This window comes from Lissotriton vulgaris, chromosome 8 (assembly GCF_964263255.1).
Source record: "Lissotriton vulgaris chromosome 8, aLisVul1.2, whole genome shotgun sequence".
In the NCBI taxonomy this organism is placed as follows: domain Eukaryota; kingdom Metazoa; phylum Chordata; class Amphibia; order Caudata; family Salamandridae; genus Lissotriton; species Lissotriton vulgaris.
The window spans coordinates 1,169,732,176-1,169,755,656 of NC_141696.1; the positions used below are offsets into that span (position 1 = coordinate 1,169,732,176).

The 23,481-nt window shown below is 45.0% G+C and overlaps 1 protein-coding gene across 1 annotated transcript in view; it reads left to right on the forward strand.

The window, feature by feature from the left end:
* VWA8 (von Willebrand factor A domain containing 8) overlaps positions 1-23,481 on the forward strand; it is a 1,363,176-nt gene that overhangs the window by 1,152,915 nt on the left and 186,780 nt on the right. Inside the window, exons 38-39 of the mRNA XM_086935029.1 lie at positions 102-210; positions 18,365-18,521. Of these exons, the coding sequence (XP_086791155.1) occupies positions 102-210; positions 18,365-18,521 (266 nt within the window). The remainder of the gene's footprint in view (positions 1-101; positions 211-18,364; positions 18,522-23,481) is intronic.

Consider the following 23,481-nt stretch of genomic DNA (forward strand, 5'->3'; position numbering starts at 1 on the left):
GAAACAACAACGATTGCTGTTTATGTAAAAAACACATTCAATGATAATAAATCATGTTATTTGTTTGCAAAAATATTAATTTCTTCAATGTATTCCTTCAGATAACAGTCGAGAGAGAGAGCAATTTGGATGTAAGCTCCCCAAAACATGGGCAGGTGGATCCTAACAATGTACCCCATGTTGGTGGAAATACTTGGGCCGGCGGAACAGGTTGGTACCTTTGCCATTGTAGCTTATAAAAGTACAACTTATTTTAACGACTGATCCAACAAGAATTGGCAAAACAAATCGGTCTCACCTTTTGGATTTGCCAATGCATACCTATTGACGTTGCCAATGCTTTTTGACAATGCTATTCAACATTGCCAAAAAAATAAATGTTTGTTGCCAATGCTGAACGGCATTTGCAAAAAAGGGAGGTAATGTATACGTTATCATGCATGAAAAGTAATGCATCATGTTGATACGGTGACCAAGAGCAAGAATTTGTATGCACTCATTTGGCACCACGCATGCACGTGCAAACATCATATCGCAGCCACCATTCGTAAAAAATTAACTGTTCCAAGATGGGAGACGCGCATCTTGGAGGAGTAAATAAAAAAGAATAAATTCAATTGTGCCTAAAAGCAAATTTTTGTATGGTAGCGGCCTGGTAGCAACTTGCTGCTGTTGGCCATTCTAAAAAGTTAATATGAAATTATAACAAACAAGCATTGGCATAGCCAATACGTCTCGCCTTTGGGACCTTATAAGTGTTTAGCTATGCAATAGTTGATGTTGCACCAAGGATATTGTGCTGCATAATTAAATACTTATAAGATTCCAAAGGTGAGACCTATTGGCTATGCCAATGCTTGTTTTTTAATGCTCTTGTAGTGAATTTCATTCATTGCTGGGGGATCAGTCCGAGTAAAGACGCGAAGAAGCAGTGAAGACTGGTATTGTGGCCACTAAAACGTGTGAAGTCCATCATTAGATGCCAAATCCATAAAAAGTGAAAGACAATTGCGTGTCACATAGAAATGGAAACAAAAGGTCCCTGGCAACAGGTTTTATTTTTATTGTACTCTTATTTATATACAGATATAAACTGCAGATAAGCTCTGTCTTTCTCTTCTTGATATGAAACCATGGCTCCCGTGGTCCAATGCAGACCATGCACAGAAGAATGTAAAAAAAATTTAATTAAACACATCAGGAAATGCAATTAATTAAATACATCAGGAAATTACACAATTGAAGGCCCATTCATTCATTCTTTGATGAAACGGGATGTTGTTGATGGAGGCAAAACTTCTAAGTAATATGAGAGCATATTACAGCCATGTGGTCTATCGAAGCGCTGCAAAGTGGATGAAAGACAAAGCTTTGGCGTTACGCACGATTTTTCAAAACACTCGATTAACAAAATAAAATACTATAGTGCGGAACGTCTTAAAATGGTTGGTAGGCGCTGGTGCACAGAGAATCCTAAATTCCTGAAACAGTAAAATTATTTCAATGGGGCGTTTATTACGTCTGAGAGATAACAAGTACCCCTGACACTAACAAGTATTGTATACCTACGAAGAATTACGTTCTCTCCAAATAAAAGAACATTGTGCTCAAAGTAAAGTAGATATTTGCGTGGAATGGAATAGGATTTATTTTTAATAATGTGCAAGAAAACAACCAAAGAAATTAGGTGAGAGAGGAAAGAAATACAGAAAAAAGGAAAGCGAAGAGAAAAATGTAAAACATACAGGTGAAAGTAGGATAGAAAATGTGCGAAATGATGACAGTGAAAAATGCGCACACAGTCTGCTCATTTTCAAGCACTGCACTCGTGACGCTCCCCTGCTCGCTCTCGCAAGGTGGATGCCGCCACAAGCACGAGTGTGTGCTTGAAAATGAGGAGAGCGATGGCTAAAGGCCCTCTTATGCAGCGCATGTGCGCTGGTGTAGGCGAGACCTAAAAAACGTGGTGGGAAAAGTAGGGAGCAATGGAGCTGCTCGGGTGTGGTGGAATCAAGGAAATGCTGCCAATGAGTGGCGGCGGTGAGCAGGGAGGGTCATGGGACCAGTTGTGGGGGGGGTAGAGGTGTTAAAAAAAGGAAGTACCCCTTCATAGGCTGGGGTGTAGCATGAAGTATGAGCACCGCAAAGTACTGAATTGTACTTTGCAGTACATTCATCCATAGTCCCTTCTTGATGATGAATAACAAATGGGCTTCATAGGTTTTGTGAACTTGACAGGTCTGATCTCTTACCAGAATTCCAGCATAATCAGCTGGTCTCCAACATATGGATGTTTTGAGCATCTCTTTAGAGGGCCAAAAACACCTGTGATCAACCATACCACAGGACTGTTTTGAGACAAGGGCAAACTAAGAGGGCAAATAAGGCCCGCTTTCCACGAGATCTGAGGTAAAGCAATAACAACGTGCATAACAAACAGGTTTTTTAAGAATTTGACAACTGGGCATTCACTGCCAGCCGAGTCTTAGCCCTTGCACTCTCAGACAGGTAGTGGCAATTAAATGTAAAATAATCTTCTTTCTGTCCCGCTCTCTCTCCCCTTACCTCACCTCACCTCTTCTGCCTTACCCTGCTTTACCTCTGTCTACCATTTCTACATCTGTGTACATAGCCCCTCTTCCTTCACCACTCTCACTGTCACTGGCCAACTTGAGCTTTCAGCTCTTTGCATGAATCGGTTTCTGAAAGTTTTAAGTATAATTCAATATAGTTTGGCATCAGGAGGACTTAAATTATGATACTGGCTCATAAGTTAGACCTTCTTCTGACCAGGGGGGCCAGAGTATGTCTTGCATGGAGCCCCACAAATCCTTATGATGGCACTGCCGTACCACTAGGGTGAAGACAAGTTGAAAAGTCGAGAAAAACGTAGTCAAAAATGACTGAGATACTGCTCTTCCCGGATCTGCGCTGGCTGGCGCGAAAAAAGAAAGAACTGACGTCAGCGTGCGAGGCTGGCGTCTAAGTAGCTGCCGCCACATCATCCCGGTGACCACGACCTCGACGACGGGCACGGAGCTGACTGAAGACACCTTCCGATGTGTAGAGGTACTGTTGACGAAAAAACTTTCCGGATCCAGTCTGACGCCTGTGGGTAATTGTAAGGTAAGGAATCTATAACTAACTAATGTTTCTCACAGATATATCGTTATCGAGGGTAAGTAACTAGTGCACTCAGCCTAATGCTGTCGTGCTTTTTTTTCCCAGTAGATCTGATGAGCCTTCAGTCTTTATTTTGACTGCTCTAGCAGCATGACACTCGGAAATTGCAACAGTAGGAGAGAGCCATTACATCCAAAGGAGCGGGCATGTTGTTTTGTCTACTCTTCTCACCTTTGTTGCACAAAGTAATATCTTGTAATGTTGAGTTAGCATCGAATGTTGATGTTCGTTCCACAGGGGCAGCCATATTGTCAAACAACCACTATTACTGAAAAAGTGGCATGGCATACACTAATGTACAACACTACCATATTGCAGAATTATTTGGGAACAACAGGGCTTGATACCTCATTACAGGAATTCTGATAGTTTAATATCACACCCAGGAATTCTGATTCTGCATCATGTGGATATTTACATGTACAGTACTACTGTACTATTACAAGGGGGATCCATTGGAATGGAGAATAACCTGGTAATCAGCATTTCTTTTGTGATTCCCGCGTGTTTTTCATAAGTTCTGAGCTGATTTCCGCTGACCTGGTGAAATGAGTCCTCGAAGGGTGCAAATTACCACATACCTCGAAATTGAGATGTGTTAGATTGTTTTAATTACTTAACTTTTCAGGGCTGGATTCTGTTTGAATCGTACTCTTGAGTGCTGATTGTTTGCGTGGTGGTTAATCCATTAACCATTTGAACCCACTTTTTGAGTTTGACACCTCAGGAACAAACTGTGCATGAATGTATCAACTCAAGAAGTGCAAAATACCATATTGCACAATTTGGCCCACAATTAGAGGCAGATTCTCCCTACTACAAATCAAGTGTGCAAACTGCTGGTTTGAGCGCAGTTTGCACCCAACCTGTGTTCCCTCTTCCGGTGCATTCATCTATTTATGCCCAAAACAGGACTTACTACTTGATTGAAATCAGGGACTTAGTCTTGGTGTTAATCGCCCACACTTAATATGCCCCTTTTTAGGTTGCGCTTACCAGACCGTGCAAATGTCTAGTTGCAAAAGACCTATTGTGAGCTTGCCAAGAACTTGCATAGGATTACAGCCCGGCCATTTCTTGTCCGTGAGTTGGCTTTATTGTCACTCTCATTTGCTTGCTTGCTTCGCATTCGATGTCTTTCCATGTCCTAGCTTGTACATATTGTATTTGTCTTTCCCCTAAAGCATAGCCTTTTTACCATCCCTCCGATTATCCATTCACTCCTCACTTTCAATGCACAATTGTTTTCTTTTATCTTCAGAACTCGATGAGATGAATGTGTTTTCCAGCTTTCTTCCAGCTCTCTTCTGTTCTCCACGGTGTGGTCACCCAATATCTCCCGCCTCCTTCTTGCCCCATGTTGTTGTCGACTTCATCGGCTTCTTCCCCACACCTTGTTTTGCTGTCTTTCATGTGCTTCTCCCTTGCCCCCTAATTACTCCGTCCCTCGTGCAATGCTTTCCCCCTTCTCGCCCCACCCACTTCTCCCATTCACTCCTCCATTACTACTCCGTCCCCAGGTCCTTTTCTTTTTTTTAAGAGATAAAAAGCGCTTTTGCACCCTTTTTTAAAAACTTTTTATTACCAATCCAATTGATATCTGCCATCTTGGCTTGGTAACTAAAAAATGAAAAGAGCGTCATTCCACTGGCACGAGCATATGTCATCATGATTGAGCTTGCCAGTGGAATGCCATTTTATATACATAAATCTATTTATTTTACAAGGCTGCACTGCAGTGCGAAAAATCCCGATGCTGCAGAGCATCGCGAAAAGTCATTGGCAAAGCCAATGGTACCAAAGCTATTGGCTTTCCAATGCTTGTTTTAACAACCTGCTACTGTTGCAGGATGCCAATTAGTTTGAGAAAAAACGTGCTAGCCCCAACTACTCCCTCCCTTCTTTTTTTTTGTGGAGAAATCATTACCTTCGATTTATAAAACTGCCCGCCTCTCACTTAGCACAAGTACTGCTGCCAATCCCCAATTATCCAGTTGTATTTAAGACGCCATTTTGAGGGAGCAGTTTGTGCAGGACAGGGATCAAAAGTCCGAGCCGAATGCTTCGGTGGCTTAATTTAACAACATGACTTTGCAGACAACCATGAAAATGCCCAGAAGAAAGTGCCAGATGGCAAAGATTATTTTCAATTACTCGCGACGCAACTGCTTTACAGTTACCGTGTTTTCCCAGTTCTACTTTGATCATTAAATTAGTGTCAGGCCGGGTTTTTTCCTCATACATATGGAATGTATTTTATGTCAGACTGAGCCCTTTTCAGGGCCCGCAGTTTCTGAGAAGGCGGCAAGTGCACTTCAAAGGCGCGTTAGGAGCTTTCAGATCAGGGCCCCAAACACAAGCCTCATTCACGGCACATTTTACCCAGCTACATGGGGAATCCGTCTCTGACTGAATGCCGCAGTTTGTTGCACGCTACTTAGTGAAGGTGTTGAGGAATGAGAAAAATCTAACATTTTTGGTCGAAGTTGGTCCACAGATTACTCTTAATATTCAAAATTGTAACACTAGAATCCTTTGCTCACACAGCAGTTCGTAATCTTAAGCAAGTCGCCAGCTGTGGCCAACATTAATCAATTATGACGTCCTGCAAATATTTGAACGCTTTTAAAATGTTTTATATCAGTAAGCCTTGAATATAAATTTTGGTTAAAACACATTGACAATCGGAGCCTGATTTAAAAATAAGAACTTGTTATTGCAGATTTCTGCACTCTGAAATTCAAGTCTGCACTTTTATGTATAAAATCATAAACAATCCATATGTAATTATAGATAGGTGTAAACTTGCAGCGCCCCAGGCAATGCCTGCCCTATACCTTCCACACAGAAGCTTGCACATGTATTTATATGTACAAATGTACACATTTGCATATGTGCTTTTCCACAGCCAAGAAATTTACAGACGGAAATATATCAGATTTTGAAATACAGTTGTATGCATGAGCACTATCACATCGGAATTGTATTTGTGAAAATTCTCTGCAGAATGTCTGTTTGTCCTAAAATTCCCCAAATAGAATTTCTAAACACAACGGCGGCAGGCTAAAATGTGCGTATTTGGGATTCGTTTGTGCACACACTCGGGGCCCAACATCCTCGCCAGGAGGTTATTCCACAAACTAATGAAGAACTGGAGGGGACACGTCACAGGCTCCTTTCTGTTTTGCTGCAGCATGCTGGGTCACAGATTGCTGCCTTGTAAGTCAAAATCCAGAAGAACTTTACAGAGAAGGAGGCAGGTGTTCTAGTTTGCTGTATTGTGGGGTACCTTGACAAGCTATTTGTGTCTGCCGCCCCAGATCCTCTGTGCAGGTGAGTTTGCCTTTGAAATACATCACGTTCACCTCACAAGTGGAATTGCACCAGTTCTGCACAAAATAAAGCAGAGCTTCAAACTTGGTAATTTGCTAATTGACCATCTGCATGAATTCTGTTACTATCCTCCTTTGTCTTAGATGAGGCTCTGGATGAGCAACTCTCAGCAAAAGTTGGTTAAGCAGGTTGGGGCCTGCCCACAAAGGGAAATCTGCACATGTAGATCAACTACAAGTTGTTAGACCTGACATCCCTGGCATGGTATTCATTCAAACGTTGTGCCTTCACTCCTGTTCTTGCAGAGGCTGACCCCAAAGGGGGCTAGAGAGCCGGCGCCATAACTAGCGCCATGTCCCGGACAAAGCCAGTTCACGGACAGTTTTTGGCCCGCAAAAGCGCTGAAGAACAGGAAAAACACTGTTGCCCCCGCGCGGCGGCCAACGAGGAGGTGCAGGCCTCCCCCGGCCAATGGGGGCCAGGCATGAAAAAAAACCCAAAAAGAGAAAGCGCCTACCTGGGGCTTGAAAGCAAGGGGGATATAAGCCCTGCTCCCCAGGAAAGCTCCTATCCTCACAGAGCGGGGGAACAGCACCTGTAGCAGAACTTTTTGTCCCACCCACCCACACCTAAAAAACAGCGATGTCGCAGGGCTGAGGAACAGGCAAGGCTTGGCAAAAACGACGCAGATAATGGTTGGTACTGAGACACACCGGAGGGCGGTGTGCCAGAATAGAACCACTCACCTTGGGATGCCTCACGGCTGGGTGAGTTGGCCTAAGGGCAGTGCGTAGGATCACTCACTTTGGGATGCCTCACGGCTGGGTGAGTTGGCCTACCAAAGAGGGGGGGCATGGGGATAGCACACGGAGACGGCGCTCGCAGCCCAGCCCCCACCGAACGGCAGGGCACAATAAGAGTTGGACAAGGTAGCGAGTTGTGGCCTAACTCTGAGACAGAAGCTACTCCCTCCCCACGCAAAGAGAGCGCAAACACAACCTACCAAAGAAAAACGACCCCAAAAGACTATACAAGCCTGCAAAGTAACTAACAATGAACTGTCAGTCTAAGGTGCTATGCAATGGGGACAATGTATACTTGGCAGAAATGATGTATGATGATATGCATAGGGAGCACAACGGAAATATGATAGTTCGCCAAGGAAGTAATAATGACATAACATGCAAAGTATATACATGTTTTCCTTGTATACCTAATAAACTGCGGCCAACAAATGACAACCACAAGAAAAGCGTGTTTGTTGGCTTTTGTCACAAGGGGAAATACAGTATTGGGAATGTTGGCTATATGTGGGAGTGGGGCAGAGTGCAGGGGTTATGCTAAATTCATATTTGTTGGCATTAGGACTCTGTACACTTTACCACTGCTAACTGGTGCTAAAGTGCTTGTGCTCCCTCCTTCAAACATGGTAAAATTGGACTACACCTAAATGGCATGTTTAAGTTACTTCCTGTCCCTGGTAAATGCCATCACCCATACCCAGGGCCTGTAAATTAAAGCTACTAATGGGCCTGTAGCGCTCGTTGTTCCATAGAGTAGCCTTTTAACATCCCTCAGACCTGCCACTGCAGCCTTTGGTGCAGTTTTGAATTCCCATTTCGACCTGGCAAAAAAACCTTATGCCAGGCCCAAACCTATGTTCTCTAACCATATAGGTCACCCCTAAAGTTGGCCCTAAAGGCTGATACGGCAAGATGCATTGTTTTAAAACGGTATGACATGTGTACTTAAGTTTTACATGTCCTGGAAGTGAAAAACTCCTAAAGTCATTTTTTCACTGTTGTAAGGCCTTTCTTACCTATTGACTAATACTATCTACAAGTGTATATGTGTGAATGTTTACAGATTAAGATTCATAAACACAGTTTAATGCCTCAGTTGTGACACCTAAGCATCTTCCATGCCAACCCTTGTTCTGATTGTGGGAGAACGCCTCACATTGTTCTCCTTTCTGAGGAGTCTTCAGATAGGATCCAAGTACCTAGGGCCGTGGTCTTCAAGCGTCATAATGTAGCCCCCCACCACGGTAAAAAAAAAAAAAATCCTCGGGCCTCTCTCAATCTTTTCACAATTATTCTGCTAAATTGGCAATGTTTGAATATGCCTAAACATTTTCAAACATTGCAGTTAAGCTCTGTTACCCCTTTTTACACATACTCCCAGTCAGGATATAAATGACCATAGTTGTTAGTGATGGCCCATTACAAGGTGGCTTAATGCATGATGCTTCTCTTGGCCAGAGACTGGCCCCCCTCCTGAGATCACTTGAGGCAAACCCAGGAGGTCCCGCCGCCTAGTTTAAAGACCTCTGCCCTAGAGATACAGAGATACCGGAGCATTTATGCACTAAACCCCTCCCACGTGAACAAACAAAGAGATGATAATCATGCATTCTGTAGCACAGTAACCTATGCCCAGGGCACCGTTAAGGGTACTGATAGGATGCAACTGCTTGCACACTGATATTAGTGACAGCACCCTGGTAGATTGAGCATTGTTCATATCACTGAGCATATGCTGGTGTTCTCAGCAGTCATCATGCTTACTGGTAGCGGCACACTGAAATATATAAGCAGCTATTTAAGCAGCCCATCAATACCAGTGCCACCTCCATAACATATGACACAGGCCTCTGATGTAATTGGGAGTACTCTAAAATATGTGAGCATCAATATCAATATATCTATTGGCAGCACCCTGTCATAAGTCCGCACCCTGGAATATGGTGCCCCCAACACTGGAGGTATTTTATGTTTGGGCACAGTAGTTCTGCTGGGATGTTGTCTAGCTCAGGAAGTGTTATGGGCCTTGCATCTTGTGGCACAGTATTTCCAATTGTGTTATGGCTCTTGACATGCAGTTTAGCAGTTTATTGAAACCATTTTGCGGGGCTGGTGCACAGCACTGTTTCCTCATGGCACACCCATTTCTCTGCTGTTTGTTCTTCTCAATTTTCTTATGCAGTGAAAGGCCTATTGCCAGCTTACAGTGGGTTTAGAGCCCACTCATTGCTTACCATTGGTTGGCTTTACTGTTACTCTCATTTGCTTGATTTTTGTTTGTTATCTTTTGTGAGGTTTCCTTCATCTTCTTATGTTTCTCCTTCCTAGGGCATAGATACATTACTTGTGTCCTTCACTGCTTGATTTTCAAGCACTAGTTTTTTCTTTTGATTAAGCTCTCAATGATAGTGCATGTGTTTTCCAGCTCTCTCCCTCGTGTACTTGTCTACCCCAGCCTCACTCTGTGTTGCTCTCTGTGGTCCGTGTTCTTCACCACCTGTTCAACTTTGCTACCTCTCGCTCGTTGCTTCTTCTGCGGCCCTCTCCCTCTGTATTGCTCCTATTGCCTCCTGCCCTCAATGTTGCTTCCTGCCCTCTGTTTTGCTTCCCACCAACCCCACCCACACTCTATGTGTTTTTCCCCCATCCGCGTCCTTTGCGATGCTTTCCCCCCACCTGTGTCCTTTGTGACGACCCTTTTGGGCTCCTGGATTGCTCCCCCTCACCTGTGCTTCGAAAGAATTCAATCAGGAAAATAAAAAATAGAGGCTTGCAAGCAGGCACATGACGTGGCCGTTCCATCCGGGATGCTGTACAGCATGCCTAAAGACCATTGTCAAAGCCAATAGGTTGCAAAGGTGAGACCTATTGGCCAACACTTTTATAAACCTGTGGCTTTTAACCAATATATTTTGAGGGGAATACATGCCTCAATGTGCGTCCCTTGACTTAGGTTTAAAAAAATGTCTTTTGACGAGCAGTACTCCTATATGTCCATCTTTAAAAGCTTTAGCCCTCTGACTCCTTGCTCTTTCCAAGGTAGGGATGTTCACCAAGCCAATCGTTTCTGGGGATTGCCGCCAGTTCCACAAGCCCCTATTATCTGAGATATCTGAGCTATTTATGGGTTCCGGTATCCTGTAGGGGCAGACTGCATAAGAAGGAATCTTGTAGGTTTACCTGCAGGGCCGGTGCAAGGCATGGGCAGCGTGGCCAGCTGCCAGGGTCCCGTGCCCAGCCGACCAACATGGGGCCCGCACCTCTAAGGCCCTCTCTACCTTTAGCCTCACAACTGTGCTTTAGCACTGTGAGGCCCAAGGCCTTGCATTCATGTGTAGCTCTGGCAATAATAGGTGCAGAGGCCAACTTCCCTGGGCGTTGCCACACTGTGCCATGACTGCGAGAAACAGGGAAGGGGCACCTCATCCCCTGGACCTCCCAGCACTACACCATAAGTGCAAGGCTCGGGGAACAAAGGGCCTCTGCCAGGCTAATCATGGCCTGGAATTGGGGATCCAGTCTCATGCTGCCCACACAAAGGCACTGCAGGACACCCACTGTCCCACACATTTAACCCTTTCAAATGACAATCAACTCTCTTTCAGCCCTTGATGAGCTGTGAAAGAGATGCTTGAGGACGGCAGACAGGAGGCTCTGCAGCACAGAGGGTTCCTGCACAAGCAGCTTCAGTAGAGCCTTCAGCTACTGGGTTTCAAACAGCCTTAAATGAATGATTGAAACCTATACTCAGGACCTGTACTGAGGGAATGCCCTCTAAGGTTATTCCAAAGTGCTGTCACAATGTTAAATCAGTGAACGAGGTGGAGGAACAAACGGTTGATTACATTAGTAGAGCCAAGACTGCAAAACACTTCTGCTTGGTGCATAGGCTATACACAGGGCCACTGTAATTATGCAGCAGAGGACGACCAAGTTATGCAGCAGTGTCCACTAAATTATGTGGTAACCCCTCCACAAATTATGCGGTGTAATGCAGTACATTTTGTGATAGTATTGCTTCATTCTTTTCTCATTTAACACTTGTTAACAGTGTTGGTGAATAGGTTGCTCCTCATTAGTATCAGTTTAACACCCAAACATAGTAATAAGTAACCAATAGGAAACCCTATGAAACGGGCCTTTCACTGCATGGCAACAAATGTTGCTGTGTTTTTAGTAACTTTTGAACTGTCTGAGCTAGAAATATTTTAGATTAAGTGGCAAATGCGGGAAAAATCCATAATTATGAGGAAAACACCATGGCCGCACAATTGCTTCATTTCAGTGACCCTGCCTATACATTTACCACTCTATTGCAATTAGGTGAATATACTATGTGACTGGACACTTTCTCCTCTCCCAGGTAATATTTAGTCCATTTTGTAACAATACACTTTCTAGCAGTTTTCCAATGAAATCAAAATACTCCCAATCTTGCAAAAAATAGCAGAGCAATAAATTCAGAAAAGTGTTTGCTCAAGAACACACAAGTTGTCCAAGTGGGAGGCTGAGATCAAAAAACGTGACTCCTCATTCCACATTTCCAGCTAGTCCATTAAACCACAACTGCAGTATCAGTGATTCCTATAGCAAGGCCAAGGGGGTGCTCTCCTCAGGGAATTGTCACTCTAGTCATAGTGTTTATTTCCATCATATGTAGTTGAAATGTTAAAGGTCAGATTAGATGTCAAATATCCTAGTCCCCTGGATAAAACATATCCACTGGACAAGGTCCTGTGGCAGTGGTTATTTACTGGACAGTATGCCTGTTAGAAACTGATATTTACGACTGGTGTTTAAAAGCTTTAGTATTTCATTCCATTTGAATACCAGAGTTTTTTCTAAAATTGTCACTCAAAATTTGCATAGTGAGTAGTAAAGACTTACTCCAGGAAGTAGTAACAGGATAGGAACTCAAATATAGTATGAATACCAGTAACAATCAATAAACTCAATCTCCAGCTGAGTTATTTTAAGATGGTCTGTGTTAGAGGCAGAGATTTAAAATGAAGTTCCAGAAATCTTCTATGTGACTCGCAGTTCCTCTGCTCCACAAGAAACTTCTTCTGATGTCTCTGCAAAAGCTATGTGTCTCCAAAGGTACAAAGTGTCATGTGAAATGAAAATGGGAGATTGGCCACCCTACTATGGCCTCGCAGTGCTAGACAATACCTTTGAGCTCCAGGGGACGGAGTTCCCCTCTCATGGAACTCACAGTGATGGGTCATATCTGTGTGGTTCTGTAAGGGGCACGGGACGGATGGGCACTCTCAGAGTATTAAGATGCATAAAAATGTGAAAACTTCAAGTCTTTGACGTGATGGTGAAAAAACGAGTAAACATTGGAATATAACGTGGAATAAAAATTGGATGAACTTGGAGAAAATATGGATTATGTGTGAATATCATTTACATTTGTGCATATGGCTGTGCAACTCCTCTGTGGCACGGACGTCCCGTGCCCCTTACAGAGCTGATTATTTCAGGTGCTTGTTTGGGACGGAGCATTATGGAGTGCTGCACGCTAAAATGGAGAAAACATCGACAGAAACATTAAGTTTGACAAGGCAAAAGAAAAGGGTGTGCTGCAGGACTATTTACAGTGCAGTTCATATCTGTGTGGCCCAGGAGTTGAGACTCTGCTCCTCTGAGCCTTGCAGCACTAGACCATGAATGTGAGGCCCAAGTCAGTGGGGCTGCCACTCGTGGGCCTTACCACAACAGCCAATAGAAGTGAGGATCAGGGAATGGGACCACCCTGCATTGGGCCTAGCAGTGCTAGACCATGGCTGGGGACTCAGTGGAATGAGACCTCATCCCCTGGGCTTCACAGTACTAGACCATAGATGGGAGGCCCAGGGTAAAGCTCCTACCCACTCCCATGGCCCTCTCAGTTCTGGATGGATTATGGTGGGGTTGGGGGGGAATGTCTTGGGGAGAAAACATGCCATTAACTGGTCTTGCAGTACCAGACCTTTGTTGCAAGACCCAGGGAATAGGGCTCCATTACGTTGGACTCCGCTTTCCTGGGCCTTGCAGCTCTAGACCATGGTTGAGAGACCCAGGGCAGTGGGAGGGGGGGGGCGCCTTACTCTAGGCCTCAAAGCCATGGTTCACATGTGCGAGGCCCAAGGGAGTTGTACTCCCTCATATACACCTAGTACTGGGCCCTGGGGTATTAGGTGCTGAATATTCCCTGATAATAGTAGTATTTTACTGTGCAGGATGTGGACAAGGTTGAGAGGGCACTTTATCTTTGCACCAGGCCATCACACCATTGCTAGGCAACTTGCCTCTCTTTAATAGGCCTCACAGCCAGGTTTAGCACTGTGAGGCTGAGGATAGATTCTCCCCTGGGCCTCTCAGCCATGGTTGGATGAACAGGAAAGGGATGCCCACATATTAGCTTTGAGGCATTGCTCCGTGGCTATGAGACAATGGGGGTGCTCTCTCGTGGATGTAGCTATCAGTAGTGCAGTAGGTGCTGTGGCACCAGGGTGCATGGAGGAGCCAGTGCACCAAAACTATTGCTGTGTTTTACTGTCCAGCATCATACTGTGCCACTGGTCCCTTCTCCCATCCACCTCAGAGTCATGGCTCAGAGCTGCGAGGACGGGGAAAAGCATGTCGTCTCCTAGACCTCATAGCGGTGGTCCAGTGCTCAGAGACCCCAGAAAAAGGAGCCTTCTGCCCTAGGCCTCCCAGCGCTGTACCATGGCTCAGGGTCACTGCTATGGATAGCATAGCAAGTGCAGTGTCACTGTTGCCTTTGGCATTTTGGGGCCAGTGCCTTCAAATTATGGCTGCATTTTACTGTCTATTCAGTGGCCTGAGGAAATGGGGAGGAGCAATTTACCTTGTGCGCACTAGGGCTCAATGCACCACTGATACAGCACAGGTTTCCCTCCCTTCTCAACCATGTTTCTCCACTGCAAGGACTCACATCACAGGACCATAACAGTGAGACCCCTTGCTGAGAAGTAGCTAATAGTGCATCAGGTGTAGTGAAAGTGGAACTAGAACTAGGTCCCAGATAAACCTAAATTATGGCTGCCTTTAACAGAACTATGGCTGCGAGGCCCATGGTATGTGGCCCCTTCCCATGGTCTTGGCTATCAGTAGTGCAGCAGGTACAATGGCACTGGAGCCTGGGGTGTTCTGGACCATATTTACCAAAATTATGGATATATTGTAGTCAAGTCAAGTCAAGTCAAAGAATTTATATAGCGCACTACATACCCAGAGGGTCTCAAGGCGCTTAGGAAGGGGAGGAGGATTACTAGTCAAATATCCATGTTTTAAGTTGCTTTCTGAATGCTAGGTGGTTCTGGGTAAGGCGAAGGTAAGTGGGGAGTGAGTTCCATGTTCTAGCAGCCAGGTATGAGAAGGATCTGCCTCCCATGGTGGTCTTGTTGATGCGAGGTACAGTGGCGAGGGCTTGGCTGGAAGAACGTAGTTGGCGGGAGGGGGTGTAGAAGGACAGTCGTGAGTTGAGACATTCTGGTCCGATTTCGTAGAGTGATTTGTGTGCGTGGGTTAGCAGTCGGAAAGTGATTCTCTTATTGACGGGTAGCCAGTGGAGGTCTTTCATGTGACCAGAGATGTGTTCGTTGCGTGGGATGTCTAATATGATCCTGGCTGAGGCGTTTTGGATTCGTTGGAGTTTCTTCTGGAGTTTAGCGGTGGTACCTGCGTAGAGGGTGTTTCCGTAGTCCAGTCGGCTCGTGACCAGAGCATGGGTGACAGTTTTCCTGGTTTCGGTGGGGATCCAGCGAAATGTTTTTTTGAGCATGCGAAGAATGTTGAAGCAGGATGAGGATACGGCGCTGACTTGTTTATTCATTGAGAGTGAAGAATCCAGGATGACGCCTAGGTTCCGTGCGTGGTCTGTCGGGATGGGTGCTTTTCCAAGGGCTTCCGGCCACCAAGAGTCATCCCATGCAGAGGGGGATGTACCTAAGATGAGGACTTCTGTTTTATCTGAGTTCAGTTTCAGACGGCTGTGTTTCATCCATTCGGCAACTTCTTTCATTCCTTCATGTAGGTTAGTTTTGGCGGTGCTGGGGTCATTGGTGAGAGAAAGGATTAGTTGAGTGTCATCCGCGTAAGAGATGATGTTGAGGTTGTGTTGGCGGGCGATGGCCGCGAGGGGGCTCATGTATACGTTGAAGAGGGTGGGGCTGAGTGAGGATCCTTGTGGTACGCCACAGATGACTTCAGTGGCCTCGGACTTGAATGGTGGAAGGCGGACTCTCTGGGTTCTTCCGGTGAGGAACGAGGTGATCCATTCAAGTGCTTTTCCTTGTATTCCGATGTTACTGAGGCGTTGTAAAAGGGTGCTGTGGCAGGCTGTGTCGAAGGCTGCAGAGAGGTCGAGGAGGATGAGGGCGACTGTGTCTCCATTGTCCAGTAGAGTTCGAATGTCGTCTGTTGCTGCGATGAGGGCGGTCTCAGTGCTGTGTTTTGCTCGGAAGCCAGATTGTGAGGAGTCGAGGGATTTGTTGGCTTCGAGGAAAGCGGCGAGTTGGTTGTTGATAGCTTTCTCGATTACTTTGGCCGGGAATGGAAGGAGCGAAATGGGGCGGTAATTTTTGAGTTCGGTGGGGTCCGCTGTGGGTTTTTTCAGAAGGGCGGTGAGTTCAGCGTGTTTCCAGTTTTCCGGGAAGGTGGCGGAGTTGAAGGAGCAATTGATGACGTCTCGGAGGTGCGGTGCTATGACGGAGTCTGCTTTGTTGAAGATGTGGTGAGGACATGGGTCTGTGGGGGATCCTGAGTGGATGGAGTTCATCAGGCGGATGGTGTCCTCAGTGGAGATTGGGTTCCAGTCGTTAAGGGTGTTCACGGGGGAAGAATGTTCAGCATAAGGTTGGGTGGGTTGGTCTCCGGGTTGGTTGTCGAAGCTGTTGTGGATGTCTGCAATCTTGTTGTGGAAGAATGAGGCTAGGGAGTCGCAGAGGGCTTGAGAGGGGGTGATGTCATTGGAGTTGGCCGAGGGATTGGAAAATTCCTTGACGATGTTGAAAAGTTCCTTGCTGTTGTGGGCGTTGTTGTCAAGTCAATCCTTGAATGCTGTTTTCTTGGCCTTTCGGATTAGTTGGTGGTGAGTGCGGGTGGCGTTTTTGAAGGCGTCCTTGGTGCTAGTGGTTGGGTCTTTTTTCCAGGCCTTTTCAAGGGAGCGGCAGAGTTTCTTGGACTTTACATTTGTCCTATGGATCGGGTGGGGTGGGGGGGGGAGAGTGGTCCATTTATCTTGCCTTAATCTTGACCCTTGGCACCATTGCTACACCGCTAGCCCGCTCACCTAGACCTCACGGTCATGATCCAGCGCTGCGAGTCCGGAGAGGCCTTCACTCCCCTGGACAGCACAGCCATGGTCCAGTCTAGTGAGGCTATCCAAAGTAGAAAGGCAGTATTCTGGATTGCTCTTCTCTTCCTCTTAGTTGTTTGCAGAGCATTCTCTAGTGAGCTCCTGCAGAATGTCAAACATCTAACCTTTTTTGCTTGCCAAGGAAGTGATTCAAACAAGCAGTCTAAGCAATATGAGTTATAAAACAAACAGTTTAACTGTGAAGGCTGGAGCACCCCAAAATAAACTCCGTGATTTTTGGTAAACTCCATATATACATCTTCGTGGTGAAGTACGCTAAGTGTCCTGCAAAATAATAATAGAAAGTTGACTTCAGCCCTGGTGGCTGTCTAGGGATAGGGTAGGTGGAGCATGTTCTTCACTTTTAGAAGTTAGTGATTGATTATTTTCATCATGGGATCCCTGCCATGGCCCGATGATGCAAGGCCCAGAAGAGGGAGGCCCTCCCGGGCCCTCCTATATGCTTTGCAATGCTGGACCATAGTTGGAAAGGCTCCGGTAAAGGCTGTTCTTTCCATGGGCCTCACAGACATGGTCAAGCACTGCATGATTCGAGGGAGCCATTTCCTGGCATATATAAATACTGCATGCACATATGCATACCCAATTCCCTTATCTGGAAACATAGTGTTAACATTTGATTGAATGTATACGTTTTTGAAGAGACTAGCTTTACCTTTTCCATCCAGTGTGACTAATATAATGTATTTCCAGTTAAATGAAATTTTAAATAAGGTGCCTATTTTATTTGTGTTAATATGTATGTTTTTGTTTTACTGATAGCTGCACCAAGAAAATTGCTTCCTGCAAAGTAGCTCAACCATAGACAATTAGTGGCACTTTCTATGATGTCAATTTCTGTGATTTCACGTTGTATGCAAGTTAAGGGGACTCACACATATTCTTTCTGCCAAGGGCCCCAAAAGACCTAGGACCGGCCCTGTTTACCTGGATATAAAAGATAAAGCAGCATATTAATTGCTGGGCATGTATAGGATGGTATAGTCGACATGAGAAAATGCATGCAGTGTCATTTTAATATTTTGTAAAAATAAAAACGAATCCTGCACTGTTTAGTTGGGTGTCCTGCATCTGTGAAACATATACTGGAGTCTTCCCACAGCATCTACTTTATAATCTATAAAATCAAGGCAGACCAAATAATTGTGGTCTTCCCATGCACCGAAGTACTCATGCCTGTACGTTCATACCTTGACAGTATGGGAAGCTGTACTACTTGAGCACTCTGTAAACGTACTCCTACTTGCCGTTGTGAATCGGCCCTACGTGCAACTCAATATTAATAAAAGTACAAAGAAGGCACAGTCATTTCTATTTGTTTGTTTTGTGCATGGATATTAACATTTTCCCCCTCTTTTGTTAATTTGGGGTCAATTCACAAAGGCATGCATGAGTACCCCAGAGTGTAGTACATGCATACTTATTTACGTACTCCAAAATGCCCCTGGGACTAGGCCTCCCCATGTTCTCTGGGTCTGACTGCAAAGTGGACAGAAAAGACACCCAACTCGTGAGCTTCATGATACCTCTCTCAGGACCTTTCGTTTTTATCTCAGTTGTCATTATTGGAAAGTTGAGTTTGTAAAAGTCTTGCATTGTTTTTAGAAGCGATGGGAAGGCTTAAGTGTAACAATGCTCCTTCTCCTGAATGCTCCAGGTGGAAGAGATACGGCCGGGCTCGGAGGCAAAGGAGGACCTTACCGCTTAGATGCGGGGCATAAAGTTCACCAGGTGTCGCAGGCAGAGAAGGATGCGGTTCCTGAAGAGGTCAAACGAGCTGCAAGGGAAATGGCTGAAAAGGCTTTTAAACAGAGGTCAGTGCAATGCATCTTTTTCATGCAATGAGACGAACAACAGGCAGCTACATTGTGCCAAGCAGTCTTTTTTTAAGAAGGAATAATAGTCTTATTTTCATGCTTTCTACGGTTAAGGGTTGGGTGCAAGGGTGTCTTTTTCATCTCAGTCTGGGAGGGGCTGAGGTGACCTTTTCCAAGGCCACTGGAATTTTGCAACCCTGCAGCCGCAGTGTTTTCCTCATCTCTATGGTTTACCACATAATCCTTTGTCTGCTGCAAAATTGGCAAATTTTAACAAAAAAAGAGATCAACAGTTACTAAAAATGTAGCAACACGTTTTGCCGCGCAGTGGAGGGCCCTTTGCAAAAGTTGAATGAGCACTTTTCTGGTGCTTATTGCTGTGATTGGGTGTTGATTGGTACTCATGAGGTGAAACCTTTGCCCAGTTTGTATTAAGGTGTAAGAATGAGAAAGTAATAGAATAACACTATCACAAATTGTGCTGCATTATGCAGCGTAATATGCCTTTCCTTGACGCATAATTTTGTCATCCCTGCCGCATAGTTTGGTCCACCCCTGCCGCCTCATTTTCCACAATACAGTGGCTCTGCCCTATTATAAAAAATATCAAGCATATGGTGCCGAACAGGGCCTGCTTTAGGGCAGTGCGACTGGTATGGACACACTGGGCATTGAGGGGGGGGCGCTGACTTCAGGAAGTGTGCTGTGTTTAGCAATAACTTAGGATTGGAGCAATGAGGGGCACTTTTGCCTGGTGGTAGTGAGAGAATCCAAGTAGGAGGTCATGGGAGAGGGGGTGCCAAAAATAATTGCTGCACCGGGCTCCACCATCGCTAAAGCCGGCCCTGGTGCCAAAGGGTAGCGCTGTGCTATACCGGAAGAAGTGCAGTGCCCGAGAGGCTCCAACCAAAGATCAGTCCGTGAGTCTGTTTTGTTTCCAAGCCACTCTCTTTCATGGATGTATATATATATATTGGTTTTTGAAGCCTCGCACCGCACATTCTGACAGACACAACCAAAGGGGTCTTTATGAGCCTGGACAGCTCATTGTCATGCAGGGTTGCAGTGAGCTGGCCTGGGCAGAGTCCAGAGCCGGCTTTAGCACTGGTGGAGCCCGGTGCGGAAAATCATTTTCGGCGCCCCCACACCCTATGACCGCCTCCTCGGATTCTCTCACTACCACTGGGCAAAAGTGCCCATCATCGCTCCAATTATAAATTAGAGCTAAACACAGAGGCCCCCCTGAGGTCAGCGTCCCCTCCACAGGTCAGCGCCCAGTGGGGCTGCACAAATCGCACTGCCCTAAAGCCGGCCCTGGCAGAGCCATGCACTGGCTGCATTTTTCTTTCCCTTTGGCCATTTCTGTTTCCAAAAGCCTTTCCTCCTCCCATGGTCGCCACCCAGAACTATAACAGGCTGGACCCTAGCCCCACGAGAGGACCTCACAAAAGTGTGAAAACGTTGGCTAGAGGCTGGGTCCTCTCTACCGTAATCCTATTATGTCATCCAACTTAATATCTCCCCCAGTGCACAAATATAATTGGGATTAATAGGCTGTTTGAAAGAAGGATGGGCTGGAGCCCTCTCTGCAGTGACTGACCTAATAACAACCATTTCCTTTCCATCCAAGTCTGGAGCTGCTTGGCCCTGGCAGCCCGAGGAGTCAAGGTTGGTGTTGGGGTAGGCATTAAAGTCTCCACCAATTATTGTGATCCTGGATGGGAATAGGATAGCATTCTTTATTGCTGTCAGTGCCAGGGAGGGGGACTGGGTGGTATACAGCCACTCAAAAAGTTGTAAAGCTGGCTCTCGAGGAGTCCCTCAACTCCCACCAAGTGGCCCTTCCCAACCCCAACGGAGGATGTCCCCACCAATGGCAATGCTTTATGGCGGAGCAGCGCCAGCCACGAGACCCCCACACAAACCCTGAGTGGTACACGCAGTCATTCCCAAAGCGCTTCAAAAGAAGGCAGTGTGTGCCCATCAGGTGCCAACACCGTGGGCATAAATCTTTTGGCGTTGCTCAAATATGTATGCACCCACTGAGAGCCGCCATTGTGAATACCAGATTCGAAATCTGGTTTGTTTATTCACTGCAATGGCGTAGTAGTGGTCTGAAATACCATTATCATAAAACAGCATTCTTTAGTTCTTGACTCCATTTTTCAACTTCTTCCAGTAATTTATCGCTGTTCTTCAGGGCATATTTGACTAATTTTCTCATTATGGTGCCTGAACTTCATTTGTTCTTATTGGCCCACTCTTCTAGCATCTCCAGTCTCAGGATCCTTAGAGGTGGGGATTGTGAATATTCTTAGGTCTTTCTTGGCCCTTTTAACATCTATATACTTTTAAAGCGTCTCAGCTTCCCACTATTTAGCAAGTTGTTTTTTGTGAAGCTTCTCCAATTTGTCAAATTTCAAGTGCGTAGTTATACCATTACTGCTCTGGGAGTTGGTGTTAGGGAATCCACATTCTGGGCAAAAAAACAATGTATTAGACGCGTCCTTCCTCTTAGCTTCCACAGTAGAAGCCATGTTGCTTTAAGTGCTCTAAAAATAGCCAACTGCAGTTTAACCAAGTGTGTGTCACTAAAAGCGCAACATGCTTCAAGGTCCTAGTGGCTCCGCTCCACGAGGATTATCCAATGTGCATGAAACAAGTAAAACTGCTGTAATGTCAAGCACGCACTGCTGAGCAACAGGTCCGCTGTCGGGGTCCCCGACTCGGGGGAGACCCTTGCTTGTGCGTAATAGCTGCAGTACGGTGCTGCGTACAGGTCACACATGTCCTGCTCTGGACCGCGTGATCACTGTCCTTCACGACACCACTGGAGATGGCAGTGTTAGAGTCAGTCTGCATCGGTATCTCGTTCCCCTCCTTGCGGTTATCCCAATTCCATAAGCAATCTGCATACAGAAGTACTCGGGCTATTCAGCGTGGCAGTCTGAGTCGGGCTCCAGTTGCCCTTAACATAAGCTTACAGATTCCTCATAGTGCATAGAAACACCCAGACGCGTTTGCGTGCTGCACTCTTTTATTTAAAAAATGCCTCTTCCCGATGCGTTTCGGCAGTAGCCTTTCTCACGGGTCAAGGAGTAGAGCAATCACCCACATTAAGTAGTGAAATAACATAACAGTGAACATTGACAGATTAACATGTATGTTCGCGCAATCTCTTGAAAAGCATTTTAGAATGTCCAAAAGTCAATTAATACATTTCCTGTTCCATTTCATTGTGCTATAAAAACAAATGATATGAAGCATAATACATGTTATATAAAGATGTAATGTTTTAAGCCGCAAATGCCATTGTTCTAAAGACAGCAGTTAGTATAACATTAATGCAACAAAGAATTCATTGTACTTAAGTGACTTGGCTGCTTTAACATATGCCTAAACTAACACCAAACAATATATATATGCTCAATTCAACTACTTGAAAAATATGTTGTCTAAAGCTGAGGATCCTGCTACATTTCAATCAAAGATGTGCCTATCTTGAGAATCCCAAGAACAAAAATATTCAAGACTCACAACCAAACCTACTTCTATCTCACAGCTAAGTCCTTTAAAAAAAAAAAATACAAAAACGAAGAAATATGCCTGTTATCCTTCCAAAACGTCTACAAGAGCAATTCCATTATTCTCCGAGTTTTGCTCTTGCCACTTTGATAGGACTTAAATGTTGTCAGGATGGTATTTTGTTAAATTGTTCTGCGATTGATTACCAAGCTCTTTACTTCACTTACAGTGAGGTCTGAGGTTTAAAACTAGTTTTAGGATACTAAAAATCAATCTAAATTGCTCTTGAACCAATGCCATTAAATGTATTCACAATTAAACTTCACACTACTCTAAGGAGATCAGAGGCTTGAATATAATATGTACTATCAGTCTGGATCACCCTTTACCTTCCTTTAATTTACAGTTTATATTTTCATTCAAACTGAAATATAATCGCACCCTTCTAGGAAAGCACAAAACAGCTTATCAAAGAATTATAGCAAGTTACAATCACGTTTCCTCTCGGTTTTATAGTGCTTGTTATGTTGTCTATATGTGTGTTTATCAAATACCGTCCTCGTTAGAGACCTTAACTCCTGGGTGTTGTTGATCAGTTTGATGTCACCCACCAGTCCCGTCTCGCCCAGGCTTCAATCATCTGGTTCCGGAGTCTCTGACAGGTACTCTGCTCCGCTGGGGGTGCTGGTTCACCAATCATCCAGGCACATTCCCTCTGTGCTTTCACACCATTCTTTTGCATATACCTCTTGATGTCTAGACTGTCATTGATGGACCTCTTACCTGGAGTTCCATGAAATACCAAATTCATAAACCCATTCCTGTCTGCAATGGCTGCGACCAATCCTCCTTGTAGCCTAACCACAATGACTCTATTTTGGTGAGCACTTGCTGTGCCTGTGGTGGGTATTGTGAGTCTACCCAAATGTATCCAAAGCAAACAGCTCCTTATGTTCAAAAGCTCCTGAACACACTGGGGTTGCAAAAATTTGCTTATATTGTACAAAAACTCAAAGTTACATTAAGTGTGAAAAGACAAACCCAACACGTTTCGACATCATCCATAAAACTTCTTCTCGGTATGCATGATTGTGAAACAGGAAAATAAAACATTACATTGCACCATTGTTCCACATAAAATGAATTTATTTTCGTATTCACAACCGTAAATTGGAGTCACAACTCCCACAATCCCATGGACAGAAAGTGACATAGTAGCAAACTACTGTCCCTCAGGGAATGTTTATAATGGGATGTTGGAAGGGTCTGGGGTAATTCACCTGTGACAAAGACCAAAGGTCGAAAAGTGTCGGATACATTTTTTTCACTTTATGTAATAAAAAATTCTTGCACAATATAAAATAATTTTTTAAACCTCAGAGTGCAGAATTTATTTTCATCATAACATGCTGTTTGCAATCTGGGGAGATAG